Source organism: Seriola aureovittata, chromosome 14 (assembly GCF_021018895.1).
Source record: "Seriola aureovittata isolate HTS-2021-v1 ecotype China chromosome 14, ASM2101889v1, whole genome shotgun sequence".
NCBI lineage: Eukaryota > Metazoa > Chordata > Actinopteri > Carangiformes > Carangidae > Seriola > Seriola aureovittata.
Window position 1 is genome coordinate 10,823,954 of NC_079377.1, and position 19,487 is coordinate 10,843,440.

Consider the following 19,487-nt stretch of genomic DNA (forward strand, 5'->3'; position numbering starts at 1 on the left):
CTCCACTATCCTGTCCAATAAAGGCACAAAAGCCCAAAAACATATACTTTAAAAAAAAAAAACAAAAACAAAAAAAACAAAAAACATTACTTCTACATGCGTGCATTCATGATGAGTCCAATCAAACAAACAACCAAACACAGAGCTGCACATTAATGTAACTCAAAATAATAATAAATTATTAAAATCTTTAAATTAATTGTGACAACTGTTAAAATTAGTTAGTTCATTAAAATGATCAAAAACATTTTTCTTTAACTGCAGGAACCTGACTTACAATCAAATCTGTCAGCTAAGACCATATAAGTAGGTGATAGGAAATCACTTAGGAACTATTTTCCTGTGTTTAGTGTACCAAACCCTCTGATACCAGAAGAGACACAACTCTGCAAATTGCAAATTAACTAAGGAAAGAAAGAAAGGTCATATAATCAACTTCATTGTATGCATATTTAATGGTAGAGTATGATGATATATAAACAACTGTCCAAGAAACATTTTTTAAATTCCAAGCAATACTTTCCAGTTTAAACACATAAATAATCACCATGATACCAACCAAATACTTTCAATAAAACAAGTTCATATTACCAACCTGTGCTTTTGCTGAATCATAAGCATTGCTTAAAACCCCTGTAATAAAATGTTGTTATGTTGTAGGCAAAGCTTTATTCTCCCAACACCAGGTTGGGTAAATGTGCAGAATGCTGCAATGGCAAGGGACAGCATAAAGTATTAAGACCAAAGCCAAGGCTGCAAAGTCTGAGCAACAATCCTATTTCAAATGCAAGCTTTGCCTTTAAAAATGATGGAAAATTGTTGATAAAAAAGTAACTTGTACAAATGACCATTTTCAGTACAAAAGCTTTTAAAATGTAGTTGTGGTGCAAATCAATGCAGTGTCTCTTAAAACTGGTGGAAAAACATGGTGCAATGGTGAGGACAGTATGTGCAGACTTGACATGGGCCAGCTCACCAAAACAGCCATTTCATTTTTTTTTAGCAGCTACATTTCCAGTTCATCATCTAAAATGAATTGATTAACTTGGAGAAAAATAATTAAAAGTAAAAACATAACACTTAAATAACACTGAAAGTATAGCATATGATGAGGGAAATCATTTCCCAAACACAAAAAACAAACAATGTTTTAAAAAATGGCAGTAGAAAAATAAAAATCCACTGTGATTCTAATATAAACATAAAATTAAAGAAACTGTGATTTTGCTCCTATGTTGTTGAAAAGTAAGTATATGTTTTTAAAAACTAAGAGATAATCCAGATACCATAAACAGAATAAGGTTTCGATGAAGTGAGGTATTAGCTCCACATTCCTCTCGTCCAGCCATGTGTTTGATTCTGCCGCAGTTCTACTGAAAGAACTTGAGGCCTGCAACGAGGAAGAACTTCTCCAGGAAGATCTCAGAATCAAGGACGGCAATGTGGGCGGCCCGACCAATAAGGGAGTTGGCTGTGTTGGGCAGGGCATGAATGACATCGTATCGCACGAGATTACAGTCTTTGCTCTGAAGTACTGGTAGCAGCAGGTTCTCAATCATCTCAGCATACACTGGACCTGGTATAGACAAGAGTGAAACAAGCTGAACAGGGCAAGGTGTGATCCATTTGATGCTCTTTAGTCAATTTAAGCCCCTCAGTGTAGATCTGTATAATGGCTTGAGATTTAGTTTGTCGACAAAATTAGGCAATTTAGTGTTGTTTACAGTTCAAGAAAGAAGGGGAAAAAAGAGAGTAAACTGAAGATGGAGAAGTAAAGAAGGCAGGACTGAAAAAAAGAACACCCTCAATTACCCCTTAATAAGTAGCAACACAAATAGTTTTGTCTGTCCAAATGCTTACAAACTGCCCTGGAGATTGCAAATGATAAGGAAGAACTGCACTAAATGGGTGAAATAAAGCCCAGCACCCAACTGTGGCTTGGCGTGTCAGAGCCTTTAGGAATTGTTCTGCTTACTTGCTTTTCTACAATTTAGAATCTGAGCAACACCTGTCTGTATTTACCAACAACATCCTATCCCAACAAGTTCTTACATCACTAGGCGCACCAAAGATATTGCTTCAACTCACCTGTTTGTTTGTCCTTTAGCGCAGTTTTGCACATTTCTATTCGAGCAGAATGATATGGGACATAGCGATCCTGCAGTGACCCCACCAACACCACATTCTTGAAAAACTGCAGACCTTCAAAAGCAGATCAGTAGAAAAGTTATCTCTACAATCTCATACTCCACATACATAGCTTCAAATGTGTTTGGCTTTCAAAAAAACAAAAACAAACAAACAGCAAAGCTAACCAGATTTCTTGCTGAGCTTGTAAAGGAAAGTTTGGCGAGGGTCAGAGTGATCACGGCATGTCAGCTGCAGGAGTGACCCTGACTTTTTCCACTTCTGCATGAACCAGAGCCCTAGGAAGAAAGTTTAACAGTTATTTCACAGGATCCACAACTGCCACTGTGACAGTGAACAGAGAGAGAGAGAGAGAATACAAACATAAGAACTATCAATTAGCTGATAAGAGAATCATTAGTAGAATCTCTGAAAATCTTTATCTACCAACATTAGTGAAATGCTCTGACACTTACCTGTGTTGACTAGAGCAGAACTGTTGTACAGTGTGCCCAGGTGAGGTCCAGAGAGAGAAAGGAAGGTGTGCAGCCTGCTCAGGTAACATTTAAACCTGGGTCTGCTCAGCACTGAGCGAACTATTAGGTTCCCCAAAGAATGACCCACAAAGCTGCAAATCAAGAATCAGAAGGTTAAAGTGGGATTTATACTCCTTCCCAAACTGCATGTCAGATGGTCAGATATGATCAGAACACACTTCAAACTGAAGATTGTGTGATTGGCTGGCTGTGAAGAGGTGAGAGAGGAGCCAGGTAATGTAGTTCCCTCTCAGGCTCTCTTTTATAATTTGTTTCACAACAATTGCAGCACCTTTAATTTTAACTACTGTGTGAAACACTATGAGTGTCTCACTGCAAAACATATTATTATCACTTTATCACAGCCAGCTTTTCACTCCACCCTTCGGTATGAACAGCTGTAAACAAATTTGATTTCAATTGTTGTTGACAGTACGTCTTAACAACTAGTTTTGAGAACCATAAATTGAGCCTTAGAGACTATAAAGACACCAAACAACATTAATATGCAAGTCCTTCAGTGACATACTTTTAGTGTGAGACAACATTTACATAAAAGAATGTTTTGCCTCAGCAATCTAGGCGATGGAAGTGGTCTTAAAAACATATACATGGCTGTACTTTATGAAAAATCTAAGTGTTACAGTAACTTTTCAACACATTTGTTTACTATGCTGTAGAAGACACATGCTGAGTAGGAGCCTGTTACAGTCTGTATTATCTCCATAGTATGACTATAGTACTTGACATAGATAGTAATTATGCGTTACTGCACCATGCAGCTGCTTGATGAATCACTAACATATCCTTGAGTACAGTAAAACTTGAATCTTTTTCTTCTTATTAAATATTCTCACCTTATCTTTGACACAGTGAGGTTGTATATCTGAATATACTGGACTATTTCATCCAGGAGTCGGTCTGTCATTGACTCAAAGTCAGCAAAGGTGTCATTCTGTAGATGAAAAGAGTATTAAATGAACAGGACAAGAGTATGTTTTATTGTGTTTCATTCACTAATACTTGTATTAGTGAATCAAACACTAATACTAATACTTGTATCAATGAATCATGAACAGGCTCAAGGACATGTACCCAATGAACCAAGTTTACCCATTTCCCCAATGTAAAACAGTACAGTGATTTTAGACACCAGCAGTGTCTGTGTTTTTAATCCTCTCACCTGGTTCCTCTCAGACATTAGGAAGTCTATACGAGCACCAGGCAATCCAAGCTCCAGGTAAGTCTTCACCAGTCTTAGGTCTGCACTGTTACCTGCAGCAATAAAGGGAACATGAAAGGCAGAAATTGAATGTTTAAACCCCCCCCCCAAAAAAAAAAAAAAAAAAATACTCTAAAGAAACTAACTTAAGGTTTCCTACCGTCCAGGCCGTGGACACAGACTATGAGATGGATGCCTTCTTCACAGCTTTCGTCTTCCTCCAAGCTGAAATAGGGCACAGTGGACGCCAGCTCAGGCACCTCACTGTACAAGAAACCAGGTAGCCTTAGCTGCTTCATTTCTTCCTTGGCCCTGATGAACCTGCACGATCATAATTTAATAAGGTGATGAATTTTAATTTAAAATGTGTGAAACGGGATAATCATATGCATTAAATATAACATTAAATGGGATTTGAGAAAAAAAATGCAGGATGACTCACACTTTCATCTGTGGCGTAGGCGCACATTCATACCACCGCAGGCTAGAGGACAGGGAGACAGAGGGACAGGGAGGTCTTCCAAAGCTACACCCAACACTGCTGGAGGCTTGGTTGGAGCAGATGGGAGCTTTTGATAAATCCTTCGTTTCGTGGGGGTAGCCAATTCCAAGCTGTTCAAACAGAAGAGTTGTCTCTTGAGCGGCTGCTTCTCCGGCCCCAGTTCGCTCCTCATCAGCAACGCCATTCACAAAAGCATAGCCATCACCTTCCTCAAAGTAACCATTCTCGATCATCTCATGCTCTGTCTCGTCCTCATCCTCCTCAACCTGTGGTCCTGTCTGGATTCCCAGTGTGATAGCAGATGTTTCTACAGGGCTGATCTCAGACACATCAGTGCTAGAGCATGAGCCAAAGTAGTTCTCTACCATCCCGCGTTTTACCAGGTCAGTGCTACTAGTGGCAGAGTTACTGGAGGGGCAGGCAGTATGGGGTTCACTACGGGACTCTTTAACAGTCCCAGAACCAGCTGCTCCCTCTAGTCCAAGTTCAGAACTGCCTATTAATTTGGAGTCTGTCTGTAATTCAAAGGTAGGTTTTATAAGTTGGGAATCACATGCACCAATGTCAGGGGTGCAGACGGCAGTGACGGCAGGTTTGTTAGTCATATCCCCTGTGAAGACTACACTCTGCTCCTGCACCAACACACTGGACTTCCTGCCTCGGACTTCAGCTCCACTGGAGCCCCTAGAGGAACCTTCGCCCTCATCATCTGAGGGCAAAGAATTGATGGATGTGAGAGAGGACTGGACCCCACTGACTGCACTGGTGCTTTCTGGGTAAAGAATTTCCCCACTGGGCTTTTGCAGAGTGCTTTGCTGAACAGGCCGCGGTGCGGTACCCAAAAGGGGCCTCTCAGGCTGTAGGGCAGCGACACCTGATTCAGTGACGCCTAGCCCTGCACAAGTCTGCGATCCTGGAACAAGCTGAGTGGCAAAGGAGCTGGGCTCACTCTCAATGCCTGAGTCTGAGAGGCGAGACGAGGCACTGGGGGCTCCTCCATCTGGAAGCCTGATACAATCACTCTTAACCTGTACTGAGACCAGACCGGACTGGATACGCTGTGTAGTCTCTTTACCTGGCCTTTCAAACACAGAGTCCACCACAGACTGTTGTGCATCACAGAGGTCTGTCTGGGTTATCTCAGGAATATTACTACTGATATTTCCATCAGTCCGACATGGTAGAAGAACTGTTACTTTATCCCCTTGGTATGGGTCCTTGTTACTTGGTTTCACCTCAATTTGTTTCAGCCCACCAGACCACTGTGGCAATTTTTGGCCACCCTGGTCAGCCCCAGTACCTGCCTGAGGATTATTCTGTGTAACCAAATTTGTAGGATTTTTAAAGAAACCTTTCTGACAAGCAGCTGTAGTTTTGTTGTCAGCTGAAACAGAATCAACAGCACTGTTTCCAGAATGCGCTGCTGTGGCACCAGAGTCAAAAGTAGAACTGGCATTAGTCCTTAAATAACTGCTTGAGTCGCCCTGTAAGGTATCTCGTTCCTCATCTTGGTTTAGGGGAGCTTCCCCTTCCTTGTACTTTGTGCTGGGGTCACTATAAGGAGCTTTGAGGTTCTTGTAGCCCACCAGAATTACAGAGTCCTTGGAGCCCTGTCTAATCAGCTTCTTGGAGTTCTCAGTCTTTGAATTTTTCTTTAGTTTGACTGACTTGCCTTTGGACTTAGGTGGCGGATCATAGCTGTCTGGCCAGGCGTTATCCATAAGGGCACACCGAGACTCAGGTATGGGGCTTGCTGCTGCACTGCAGTCCTTGGAGTTGGTCTTGTCCATTTTACTGGACACTGAGCCGGTCCTTGTATTATGCATGCCTAGCCAGGGTCCATCACGATCTTCATAAACAGAGTGGAACAAAAAAGGCAGGGAAAGTCATTAGTCATTAGTTAGCTTAATGACTTTACCTCTAGTTCAGCAGCAATAATGTGTTACTGACCTTCTGTGATAGAATCCAGGTATCTATCCTCAAAGATGATCGGCAGAGAGCTAACATCACCATCCAGGTCCGCACATTCCACTGGAAGTGGAGGCAATGACAGGAAGTAGCTGGAGCTTTTGATAGCATTAGTCATCTGCTGGTGACTGTGAGCACTGAGTGGGGTTGGGGGTTAAGTGAGAGTAAGACAGAGAGAGAGAAATTTCCATCAAAGGGCTACAGTATTTCAGACAAGTAACTACTGGCACAGGCTTGACACCAAAAAAACTATTTCACAATCAGGACAAACATGTCACTGCAACTTACTGTAGTTCCTGGTACGCCAGTGCAGATTGTCTTGGATGTTCAAGACAAAAGAATGCCTCAGCAAATCGCCTTACCTGTAATAACACCACATTACAGAGTATACAGTAAAGATTCAGTCTATAGTATTACTCAGAGTAGAGAAGAAGATAGTAGAATACTCAGAAGTATAGTCTTGGATCAGTTACCAGACTAAAAAAGGATTATTGTCATTTAAAGATAACTTAATCAGAGATTTAAATTTGTAGATGATTCAAGAAGTTGGGACTCACTCTTTGTGTATGGTGCTCCATAGCTAGTAGGGCAGCAACATGCTCCTGCAGAGACACCACCTCTAGGAACTGTCCCCAAAGAGCCATGAGCAGAGAGCAGAGCTGAGCCAGGTTCATATTTACCAGTTCTGCCAGCTCGTCAGGGGACTCTGCTTTTTGCTAGAAGTACAAAGACACCCAGCAGAGGGCTCAAGTGAGCATATTTCCCTAACATCAGCATAAAGACCAATAGCAGATCTATGCCGTAGGGCTTTGCTTTACAGTACGTAAAATCTGATAAAAATACATGTTCCATTATTGTTAACGGATTAATTTGTTGCAGACAATTTCGGCATGTGTTTTGTCAGTAGGATCTTCAGAGTATTTTAACAATGAGCTAGAGTGAGTTTCATTTTGCCCCTGGAGTTAGTTGTTACTTGGGGGTCAGATAAAATAAACCAGAGACCTCTTAAGACTCAAAGATACTAGTGTACTGTTATCCTTAATTTCCAACTATTTTCAATCACCAGAAGCTGCTTGATATAATAAAGTTGCTTGAATTCCATAAGAAGTCTCCAAAATAAATGTTAATCTATTCTCGTTCCTGTATCTGTCTAACCTAATGTACCTGGATATCTAATATGAAGAACTATGTTTGGAAATAAAGTGCAATACACCATAACATACACAAGAGCCACTTGACCTGCAAAATGTGCCACTGTGCAAAACATCTATCACACCTAATCTAAAGGGGGCTTACCTTTCAGGAACCACTGAAGACTGGTTATTTGAGCTAAACAATTATAAAATGCTTCCAGAGACCAGTTTTAAATGTCATTCTACCAACTGCGAAGCAACATCTGAACACTTGCCAGTCTGCCCACAAATTCTCTATCAACACGGAGTATTCTGCGCCCTCTCGTCTCCTTAATTTGCTGACACACCTTGATTCACTTGACAACTATAAAGAATTCTCATCATTGACAATTCAGTATTACCTAATACTAATCAAAGTACTTCCACTTCAATATCCACCAAATACCGCATCCACTGATATATACACTATCCCTCATCCTTGCATAACTATACTTTTTCCTTTCTGTCATCACTGTACTCTGAGCACAGTCAGTCTGATTATTTTTTTCTTTTATATGCAGTAACACACTCAATTTGTTTTTGTTGGTAAAGGTGAACATAGAGTGGAAACAAATGGTATGAATAATAATAATAATGGTATTATTTCATTGTAGAGCGCATTGATTCCCGCAGCCCCTCCTTGCCCGCCCAACCTGTGCTGCTGTCGGAGAACAAGCTAGGGCAGAAGCAACAGGTGAGATTGACAGCAGGCACAGAGTCAGAGCTGTATACAGTATTGCTCAGTTACTTATTTATTTGTCACAAAGTACTTGGCAATTGAAGAATTTCCAGCGGAGCACCTTATATACGCTATTGTTTAATAATAAAGAAAGTTCTTACCTTGACTTGTTCACATAAGTCAGCTAGACGGGCCTCTAAGTCAAGTTGCTCTGAGGAGGCAGAGGAACAGTATTAATAAGATTCACTTTAATAATTTATTGAAGTATGAATGAAGTATGCTGAAGGTTTTATGAAGAACCTGTAATACAGACTGAATCAGGAAGTAGTGTCAGACAGCATTGGTGTCAGACAGTAATTTTTATATGACATGACCAGAGACAGTCTACTAATTCTACAGTATCAATGTTAGAAGACTTTTTGAGCAAGACCAGAAGGAAAGACAGATTGAGAATATATATAATAATGAAAAGATGACATGACAGCAGTGTGAGTATATTGTCTCTGGAAAGTAGGACATAGTGTTTTCTACAAGAAGGAAACTGGAGTGAAGAGGAAAAGGGAGAGAAAGGCAGGCTGATTTGAGGAACTGTAAGGGTCAGGACATACCTATGTAGACGTGCCTTTGACTTCGGGGATAGGGTCTTCTGAGTACTCTCTCATATAGGACTTGCATGCTGGGCTTGGCTAGTAAGATTGCACATATAGGCATGTTTAACCTTTTTATTATTTGGTCCTCTTGGATGGGTTAATATCTGTCCACTTGGACAGTGGATTAGGTTTGGTGAGCCATAGTTACAATGTTAAGTTGTGTTTGGGAGCTGTTACAATTTGGCTTTAGTCTACTGGTTAACAGACTTATCTATTGAATGCAAATATGATTCTGTAAGTTTAATGAACTAAAGATTAGTCAACCACAATTAGATCCCTAAATTAATTCAATGGATTGCTGATTGTGTAGTTTGTTTAAAGGGTAGAATATGTGTAGGGATCAGGTGAAATGACATGAGAACACAACAAACTTGCAATTATGTGAGAAACACCAAAAAGACAAAACAATGAAAATCCATCAAATCAAAAAATTAATCAGAAGGTATTATACTGAATAACCTTGAAAATGCTTGTTTCTTCTCAGTGCTTGTAATAAAAAAAGAAAAAAGTAAAAGGCAGTGTTGCAGAGCTATATTTAAATAAGTGTGATTTAGGATTATATTGCTTAACAACCCCACACTCTGACATGAGTTGATGTGAAGCCACAATGCAGTATACCTAGTTCCATACGATGGGAGGAGGGCAGGTCCTTGGTTATAGAAGTGAAGTAGCCAAAGAGGCCCTGGTAGGCAAGCAGGAGACTGGAGCAAAGGTTTTGGTGCAGACTGAAGGCATGCTGCAGACAGTGGTCAGATACCAGGAATGTTCTGCCCTGAGGGATCAAAAGGGAAACAGAGAGGAGCCAATAGATGGTTTAATTCTGTAAACAATATTACTGCTGTTCTGGACACCCTAGCAATTGTAAACGTTTGATTTGTAGCCACTGCCATTAGAAAAGACAAACTCTCAGAGAAAGTAACATGATCTCTGTGGTGTTTGCCAATTTTTTTTAATTAAATACATTATATCTAAAGTCAGTAGCCAAAACTGAATTTAGTGAGGAAACATTTTTGTAGTGTAATGAGATCCAGTAAATATACTGGATAAACGCGTGTTAAAAAACATTATTCTTGTTAACGAATTCAGCACAGATTTATGTATAACAGCATAGACTTCTTCTATAGAAAAGAAAGTGGTTAAAAATGTATGCCACTACACACTGTAGGCCTCATTACTCTGATATTACAGTAACCACTGCAGCCCTATAAATCACAACAGATTAACTGCCAGTTATTTCCAGCCATTTATTTTGTGTGTAATATCTACATGGCAATGCTTTATAGTGACTTCTGTACAGATCCCTGAAGTGAACTGAAAAGTGGTCGATGGGTTGTTATACTTGAGCTGCTCATTAGTGATGCTTCAAGGAGAGATGATGAACATTGCCTCTGTTCCGTCTGAATAACTCTGGTACATTCACACCACTGCATCTCAGGGGCAGCTCCGGCTGTCTACCTTTCTCTGTCAGGAGAGGCCAATTACTCCTGGCCAAATGTGACAGTGGTCTGATAGTTTCCACGTCGTCTGCCCTATCTGTCAACAGCCTGACACATCTCCCCATGATTCATATGCAGTGAATGGAACAAAGCATTCTACCTGGGGTGTAGAACTGTCAAATCTGAGTCCACAGTCATGTCCATGTAATCAGAGCTTGTATTACTGACTACCCTTTCTCAAAGAATACATACCAGGAACTTTTTATCCTTTCATCTTTATTTCTCCCTCATAAAAAGGAAAACAATCTCTTTAGTATTATTAAGTTTATGAAAGTCATTTGCTTTTTATCAAGTACTTAATTTTGTAAAATTATGCATTAAGGCATCTTTCTGACTTTTAGTGGCTTGTAAAAATTAAAAAAAAAAAAAGATTGCCAAAGACATGATCTTTTCTATAAAGGGGCTTCACTTACATCTGGTGATACTTGCTTGACATAAGTGCTGCCGAACACCACGTTCTCCAGAGGTGGGATGACTGAGTCTTTGCTCTGTGCTGGAGCGTTGCGGTTAAGCCATGTGGTTTTCACTGGTCGAGGAAAACTAGGTAAACACATGGAGTGAAATCAAACTCAGCTCATCACTGCAAGAATTTACAGCGACATTTTTGGACAGGTTTCCTCTACTTCTTATTCACTGTTCGACTGCAATGTTGAATTTGTAAAGGTTTGTGTTGGAATTTACTGCAAACAGGAATAGTAAATGACAGGATGGACATTTATGTAAGTGCTCCAACAGCTGTGCATGAATATATAACTATACAGGAGTGCAAAGCAATGGCCCTCTTCTGTGAGTGTCCACATGTTTTCTTGGGTTAGGTGGCAGTCTGACCTGATAAGGGGCTGATGAAGTGCCACTAGGGAGGCATGGATGGCTACAGAGATGACAGAAAGGTGGAAGTAGTCAAACATGACATTGATGTGTTGGTGGATGCCTCGCTGAAGGCTAAAGTGCAAACGAAGTGTGCGGCCACTGATATTCTGTAAAGAGCTCGGATCATCTGGCCTGTGGAAATTAAATAAGGAAGACACAGAAGACCCTATTAGTGTCGCATTTGCATCAGAGATGAAAATATCAAATTCACAAACACTACCACAAGTACATGCAGTTAAATATTGCAACACCTACGTGTAATCACCATCTGTGAAATATAAATCCAAGAAGAGCTGGAAATCCATGTCATTGAGGGACTCCTCCACCTGAGGATATTGAGAAAAAGTGGAGAGAGTTAAACAAAAGCAAAGAACGTCCCAATTATATCTTCAAAATCTGTAAAACACCCATCAACATATTTTCTATTTGATGGTATCAGCTCTAATAAGCCTAATACATTTTGAAACTTTTGGCTGGCGTGACCTATTCCATGAGGGCACACAGGTTATCAAAACACTCATATGTGCCCTGATAGAGCAGTTGAACCTCCACCATAAAAGAGGGTTTCTTAAGTGAGCAAACTGCTGAGCAGCACAAACAAGCAAGTAAAAGCAATTTTGACAAATATATTCATCCTGACAGCCACACTGTTCTGAGTTAATTACAAAAAAAACTCCTTTGTCTCCAAAGTGCTGCTGTCAGACAAACTCATCTCAATTGGATTGGATTTTACTACACCGAATGTGAAGATAACAGTGGAATTATAAATATAAGATTGGGGCACATATACACAAATATTTTGGATTGGGGCCAAAGGAAAAAAAAAAAAAAAAAAAAAATCTCTGGTAAAATCACCACCTCAGTCTCAAACATACCTTCTTCTCATCTAGCAGCATCATCACTTTGAAGAGGAGGACATCGTTGACCACAACCTCTTCATTCTTGTACAGGATTTGGAAAGTTTTGCTGCAGATAACATCATCTTGGACTGAAGCCGGAAAAGCCAGATCAGAGCCTAGACAAAAACCACTATGATTAGCTGTGGGTAAACCGAGTGATTATAGCCAACCTGTTTGCATTAGAATTTGCCTGTGTAACCTCAAGAAACATATGATCGCTGAACCATTTATATTGTGTGACAGGTGTTGTTACACATGGCTGACAGTGCAAAATATACAGAGAAATCTAGAGGGATTTTTCAGATTTAAATATAAATAATAAATCTGGGTACAAGAATTTGGATGCTTGTTTCTTATTAAATTGTTAATGAAACAGATTTTTATGAATCAAAGCTGAAATAATGAGACACAGTCAGCCCAAGAACTTGAAGATTGAGCATTAAGACCAGGTCAAATAAGGCAGAAGTAGGGTTTGAACCCTCAGCCTTTGGATTGAGAAACAAACTCCTTACCATCACATCCTTATCAAAGTCAGTGTTGAGTGCATGCATGAACAAAAATATATAAATGTGTAATTCCACAAAGTTTTTAACAGACAGGATATATATACTTAGGTTAAGTGTATACTTTTAGCACAATCTGATCTACATATTGTAAAATTGAGATGAACAGTTTAAGAAATACTATGTGTATGTATGTAATTATATTCATTCATGTGTTCTTTTGAAATGGGGTCTGGTCTTAAATATTTAACAAATGAAATTATATGCATGTACATGCAACTCTATTTTTTGTTTAGAACAAATGACATGTAATTTTACTTTTAAATCAAGAATATTTTTTTTAAATGTATGTTTAACCATCTGCATTTATGTATTTGAAACTGAGCCTTGTGCTTGATCTAAGTTTCTTCTCCCGCTGAACATGGATCAGGGAGCGGGTCTTGGTGAAGATAATGGTTGCTTGTCAAGAGCTTCAGCTTTGTTGTGTTTACAGGACAAGAGGTTAGGATAAGCCCTCTGATCAGTACATATTCTTCATCCTGTCATGATGAACTGAGGGCAGAATGGGAGCTACAGTGACTCACTAATGTGAAGCAGTATTAGAAGACGGGGCAGGCTAGGGGTAGCTGATTAGCATGCTAAATTCAGTTAAAAAAAAAAAAAGAACTGTTAGAAAAAGAAACAAAACAAGAATTAAAATTATCACTGGACTAAACAAACCAAACACCTTCCATCTACACAGTACTGTGCACCTCTCCCACTCCCCCTGCTTATTCCAAATAACCAGAACAAAAACAATAGGTCTTCCTGCAGCTTCGCTTCTTGGACCCTTAATGACAGATAAGATAAATAAGCCAACCTACAGGTAATGGTTATCTTATAACCTGTGCCTGGGATATCTTCTACATTAACGATGAAAGTGTAGCTGTTTCCCATTTACTCTACTGAACAATATTAACATAAGTCATAAAAAAGGAAAATAAAACATTTAAGCACTGGAATTACATACTCTCTTGATCCTCTGTATTTATGAATGAAAGAACTGAGTGCTTAGTTTGAAAGGAGCAGTGCAGGTCTCTAAGAAAGGGGACGTGGCATATACACAAAGCCTTAGAGAAATACTGAGAACAAGGAGTGGCCTGTGAGATTAGCCAGTGCCCTACCATCTCCCTGCCAACAAAACAATAAGTGAGCCAAATCTGCAATAACACAATAACAATAATTAGTTTCCCTGAAACCGAACTAATATCTCAGAGCTGAAATGAAATTCTAGTAAACATGCAAGTCTACCTGAAGTATAAGTATGTCTTAATTGGTGTCACCTACATTTACAGGGAAATAACCAGAAGTCTAATAACACAAGCAGCAGGGCATTACTTTATGTATACTGCAGGTTACTGAAATATTATTTTAATGGCTTTAATTGGAGAACTGAGGGGAAAGAGGCAGGGATTAGTTTTGACCAAGTGGATCCATAAAGTGTACCTGGTAAACTACAGAAAGCAGAGCACCAACAGTTTGGTCATTTCCTGACCTTGAAACTCGCTTTGCCCTTCTTTGATGTATTTTGGTGCAGACTGTATGGTGCACAGGTGTGAGGATAGGTACAAACAGGTGGGAGATTCATTCAAATGAGGCACCTAAAACCATGTAGTTGATATTTTGGTGGAAATATGTCTTTGTGCTGAGAATAGACATCTCGGAACCAAGTCTATTTCTGGTGTAATGGCAATTTGCTGCCACTGGTGATTTTATCAAAAATAGCAAATTAAATACACACAGCAAATGTACAGCAATGATGGCATATTGCTTAAAACGGAAATAAACCATTTGAACTCAATCACTTCTCCGCAAGTAGAGCCATTGAAATTGGCATAAAATATTAACCTTTATTGTGTTCAAAGCAGAAATGTCAGTAAAATCAGTCTGCATTTATCTATAAATTAGAGTGATTCTTCTAGCATCTGTTGATAACTGCTTTATACTGTAGGAAAAGCTTCTTCAGTTCATTAAATCCCTGCAACCGTCTGAAGGCAGCAAGACACATCAATTAATAAATCTGTAGCCTTTGATTTGATAATTGCTGTGCCAGAGCAGTGCCATTGTGCATGGCTGTCCACTCTGTCTTAATTCTATTAAATCCCGTACATATGGCATCAGGCTGCTACAAAATAACCCCAAACAATACTCCACACGTCAAACCGGGCCGTTATGACTCAGTATTTTGTTTTGTCAGTGGGATATGTCAGATGTCCTGTGTGTCATTGCCTCTATTCCAACTTTGTCTTTTAGAAAAAGTAGCATGTCATCTTTTATTCTTGAAATGCATTATTTTGCAAAAATATAATTTGCTGGTATAATGTGAACATTCATGACATAAAATAGAGACAAAACTGAAAGATCATTGGATTGATGAATAGCTTTATCAACATTTTTTTATTACTTATACAATAATATTATAATTGAATTATTATCTATATAATTATTATTTCTATAACTATTTATTATTATCATCAATGTACAAATTAAACAAAACCCACACCATCTCCCTCTCAATGCAAACTTGAGCTGCTGTCTGTGCTGCTTTACACCATCCAGACAACAACATGATTTCTTGGAGAAGCCTCTTTCCATTTATTCAGCTGTTGTCGTCATGCGTCATTGTGATTAGTACAGCTGTTTCAGAGCTGTTAGACCAGTGATATCAGCGGCTTAGAGTGAATGTATTTATCACCACACCCTCCAATTTATATTCCACCTCAGCCAACCCTTTTGCACAATGCACTACTGCAACTCCATGATCCAAAATAGCAGGTGTGCTTGAGATGCCCACACAATCCATGCACCTAGGACGTACCACTTTGCACTTGTTATTACACTTGTGTGGTTAAAATAGGGCCCTCCAAGTAGTGGGAATAAAACTGTGTATATTGGACACATGTACAAAGATTCATTTACCTCCCGGGTGAAGTAGACTGGTCTCAACTTTATGTGGGACTCGGGGTGGCACCTTCAGACTGGCACGGATTTGGTAGAACCTGAAAATACAGACAAATTGAATTCAAATTAATACTGGAATGAAAAGCTAACAGTATTAATTTGGTCCAAAGCACCATTAAAAGCTCTGTGAAATGAGAACACGCCACACAGGTTAGCTACAAGTGCCTCTGCTTGCAAAATGATACTACACCTTTCATGAATGAATAATGAGCACTTTCTTTTGCAGTCAGTCATGTAGTAAACCTGAGCTCTTAAAGCACTGATGAGCTGGGAGAATAGAGCAGGAGTTTTATATCAGCACAGTGGAGTATTAGTACACCACTTCTGTTAAAAAAAAAAAAAAAGAGTTTGCAGGTGTTTAAGACCATTGCTGTTAGAGCCGTGAAGTTTTTTTCTATGGAAAATGGTAAATTCTGTGTTTGTTGGACACCTTACTACTAGGTATTTGCAAGAAAAGAAAAGGAACATATTTGAATCACATATATTTGATGGGGTGATGACAAAAAAGCATAAGACACCATACCACATAGTGCCACAACTAGAGCTATATCAGTGAGCAGGAATTGACAGCTTAACTCATACGGGAAATCTACGCCTTAGCTTGTGTCCTGTTGAAGAGCATACAAGCACCTGACAGCTACACAGTTTATTTAGTGTAAAATACACTTGAATGTGAGCCTTCTTCCATGAAACAACAAAGGTCTGCCTGTTGAGTCTGAAGTGGTTACTTGAAGCTGAAATTTTATAATCTCTGCAGTCCATATCAGACCTTTGTTATACCAAACATATTATGGGCTTTTCAAAAGAAACAGAGGTCCATGAATCAAAATTTTGTCCCTGCAGCTCTATGATGATCAAGATACAAATTTAAATTAAGTGAGTCAGAAAAAAGAAGCTCCTCCACACCTGTGCCCATGTGGTACACTTCACCGCAATTCTGAAAACTTTTCTTAAAATGATCTATGTTTATTACTTGGTACTTTTAAAAAAAAAAAAAAAAAACGCTGGCCAGTTACTGTAAACATTTACCTTTGGATCTTTACCTATAACAGTCACTGTGACATATAGGAGAACGTCATCAGCTTACTCAAATATACAAAATAGTATACCCAAGCACTGTTGAGCATATTCTTTGCTGTCTGTACAAAGAGCATTTTTGAGGCCCCTGGAGGTCTAAACAAGATCAACAACTATCGTAGACTGGCTGGGACACTTGCAAAATACATCCTGGTCCACTTCTACAAGCTGAAAACCAAAGCTTGTTCAACTCTCCTCAAAGCCAACCTATGTTTAACTAGCAAGGTAAACTTGTCTGTGATGTATGCTAAAGAAAGAAAGTTATTTGGTAAAGCATTAATGAATTCCCACCTGCTTGAAACACATTCCAAAAAGGGAAGAGAGCATTAGGTATGTAGAGAAAATGAGACAATCCTCACCCTCTTTGGAACAGGTCCACATTGTAGAACTTGTGGAGTTCCACAGAGAACTCCACTGTGGCCTGAACTTCAGTCATCTTGGTCTCTACAGGCAGAGGTGCCTTACATCATCTGGGATACACCTGTAGGCCTATAGGCAAGAGTTATCACATTAGTCTTGTCAGCTCCAGAACTCTTGAAAAAAAAAAGAAAAAAAGAAATACAGTATTTTCAAGTACAGACATATTGATAAATATCACAATACAACTTCAGTTACATTACTTGCTTGCTAAAATCATCTCCCTAACTCACACAAGTCCTATTATCTTCAAAAGATCAGAGGTCAATCATAATAAGAAAATATCAGCAGTCATACAGTCACAAGATGACTGTAGACTATATGTTTAAGCTGTAAGAGTTGGGTTATGGTCAGTTTTTCAGGCCAATTATTACTAGGGCGTGAGGCTTACATTTAGTATAGGAGGCAGTCTGTCCTCTGGGCCTAATTTGTTAACAGCCCAGATAATTATAGCATTAGTATGACTGGGTAGAGGAAAATACTATGAATAACATCACATAAATAGGCATGAAACATAATATTGCCAATTTATAATGTTAGAAATAAACACAGACAGCCTTGGCATTATACAGTTTTAACTCAAGCTTTATTAAGACCTAATTAAGTAAAAGGCCATTGAGCTGTTTTTGGCTGTAGTAGGGGCAAAATAAAACTGGCAAAAGCAATCATACAGACGCTCCCTAAATTAGTCATGTATGAAATGAATAAATTATCCATCAGGAGACAACATGTCATTGTGCTCATGTCAGTGGAAACCAATATGAGACACAATAGGCCACCATGAATTTGACCTCATTGACACAAGATGCCTGATACAGAGAAAATAGTACCAGGTTATGTTAATATCCAAATGAGGCTTCCTTCCTAGAAGAAGTGATCTTTAAAAGCTGTCAGTTAAAAACAAATGACACTGGGCAAGCACAGAGGACACACAAAGATAAATGAATTAGGCTATCTTAGGCAGATTTATTCTTTAACTTAGGTGTTAATTTCATTTACCAATACCTTGAAATAACCACTTTATAGTTACTTTACAAAAAGTGACACAAATTATTCAGACAATTCACTCACACAAATCAAGTGACCAATTACAATTTATACCAGTCTAAATGATATAAAATCTGTCACAGCTGCTTGTGTTGATCTTACTTTGATACTAAGCTGCAAAGTCTAAAATACTGTCAGGGGAAGGAAGAAAAAATGTACATAGTTTCACGGATCGCATGCAGAGATATGTAAATGTTTACAGAAACAACAAAGCTAAGAAGTAGTCAAAAATAGCAAATTTTCATTTCGGGTCAACATCACAGGTTTGTGATCCGTGAAGGTCTGACGTTGAGATAAGGGGTCGTCAGAACAACTCGTTTATCAGGTTTTGTCTTTAGCCACTTATGTAAAGGTTACTGATATGGCTAATATAAAAGGTGAAGTAAGGCGTCGACTGGTTGGTACGCTGACATGTCACTGTCAATAAACCTGCTAACCAGCCGGATAGACATTCACTGAAACGTTTAGCCTCACAATTAATACAAAACAGTCATTTGCAAAAAGCCACAGCCATTCATAATGTCACATTTCCCAACCAAAATCCGACAGTTGCCGACAACGAAATGTAACTGGCACTTGAGAAAATTCAAGCCAATGACCCAACTCGGAGAAAGTAATATTAATACATCTGGTCTTATTAGAAATATACATATGACGAGGCCTTAACATCGGCTCATTCTCTTTTCTTTTTTTTTTTTTTTTTTAAAATAGGGAACCTTTATGTCAACATTTCAAATCCAAAACTGAAACAGACCAATTCAGAAACCACAGTATAAGTTATAACTTACCTACACAGTTTTGGTGCTACTATTACAGTGAGTGAGGTGATAAAGGTCCCTAGCTAGTGTGCACAATCTCGGCAAGGAGATCCTTTGAGTTACAGGTGGGAAGCTACCAAAACATTTCAGTGAGGGCCCACTAAAGGTGAGGAACGATCCGTCAAAGACATAACAAGGCATACTTGAACGGACCAACGGAAAAAGTCTCACTTGATAGCCAGTTAGCTAGCCGTTACAGTTAGCGTAAGGTTAGCCACCCACCGCACAGTTGTCACCGGGTCTAACACTGGCCGCACAGCCGAGCTAACGCTACTCACCATTGCGCTGGTAAGCTAACATTAGCTAGCTAACCAACGTTAGCTCCAATTTCAGTCCTCTCGTCGTCCTTTCGCTATGCGGTGATGACACAAAACAGTACACTGCTGACTCGCTCACTTCCTAGTTACAGGAGGGACGCCCTTAACATGATACGCTGGACAGACTGGCCATGTATCTCTCCGGGTATTGCCGTCTGCTAGCTGTCGAGCTAACTGTGCTCAATCT

General features: G+C 39.3%; 1 protein-coding gene across 2 annotated transcripts; it reads right to left on the bottom strand.

Moving 5' to 3' along the window:
- Positions 1-436: 436 nt before the first annotated feature.
- On the bottom strand, positions 437-19,485 carry fam135a (family with sequence similarity 135 member A). 2 transcript variants are annotated; one of them, XM_056394694.1, is made up of 21 exons: positions 19,262-19,485; positions 17,061-17,190; positions 15,583-15,662; positions 12,098-12,237; positions 11,478-11,548; positions 11,181-11,354; positions 10,766-10,892; positions 9,475-9,628; positions 8,815-8,892; positions 8,368-8,417; positions 6,913-7,071; positions 6,644-6,717; positions 6,338-6,492; positions 4,328-6,236; positions 4,046-4,206; positions 3,847-3,938; positions 3,521-3,618; positions 2,604-2,755; positions 2,316-2,426; positions 2,089-2,202; positions 437-1,576 (listed from the first exon to the last, which is right to left on the bottom strand). In XM_056394694.1, exons 2-21 carry the CDS (start codon positions 17,135-17,137, stop codon positions 1,371-1,373), a joined length of 4,182 nt encoding a protein of 1,393 aa, XP_056250669.1. In that variant the 5' UTR covers positions 17,138-17,190; positions 19,262-19,485; the 3' UTR covers positions 437-1,370. The 2 variants fall into 2 exon arrangements, with proteins under 2 accessions (XP_056250669.1, XP_056250670.1); XM_056394695.1 differs by lacking the exon at positions 8,815-8,892.
- Positions 19,486-19,487: the final 2 nt, after the last annotated feature.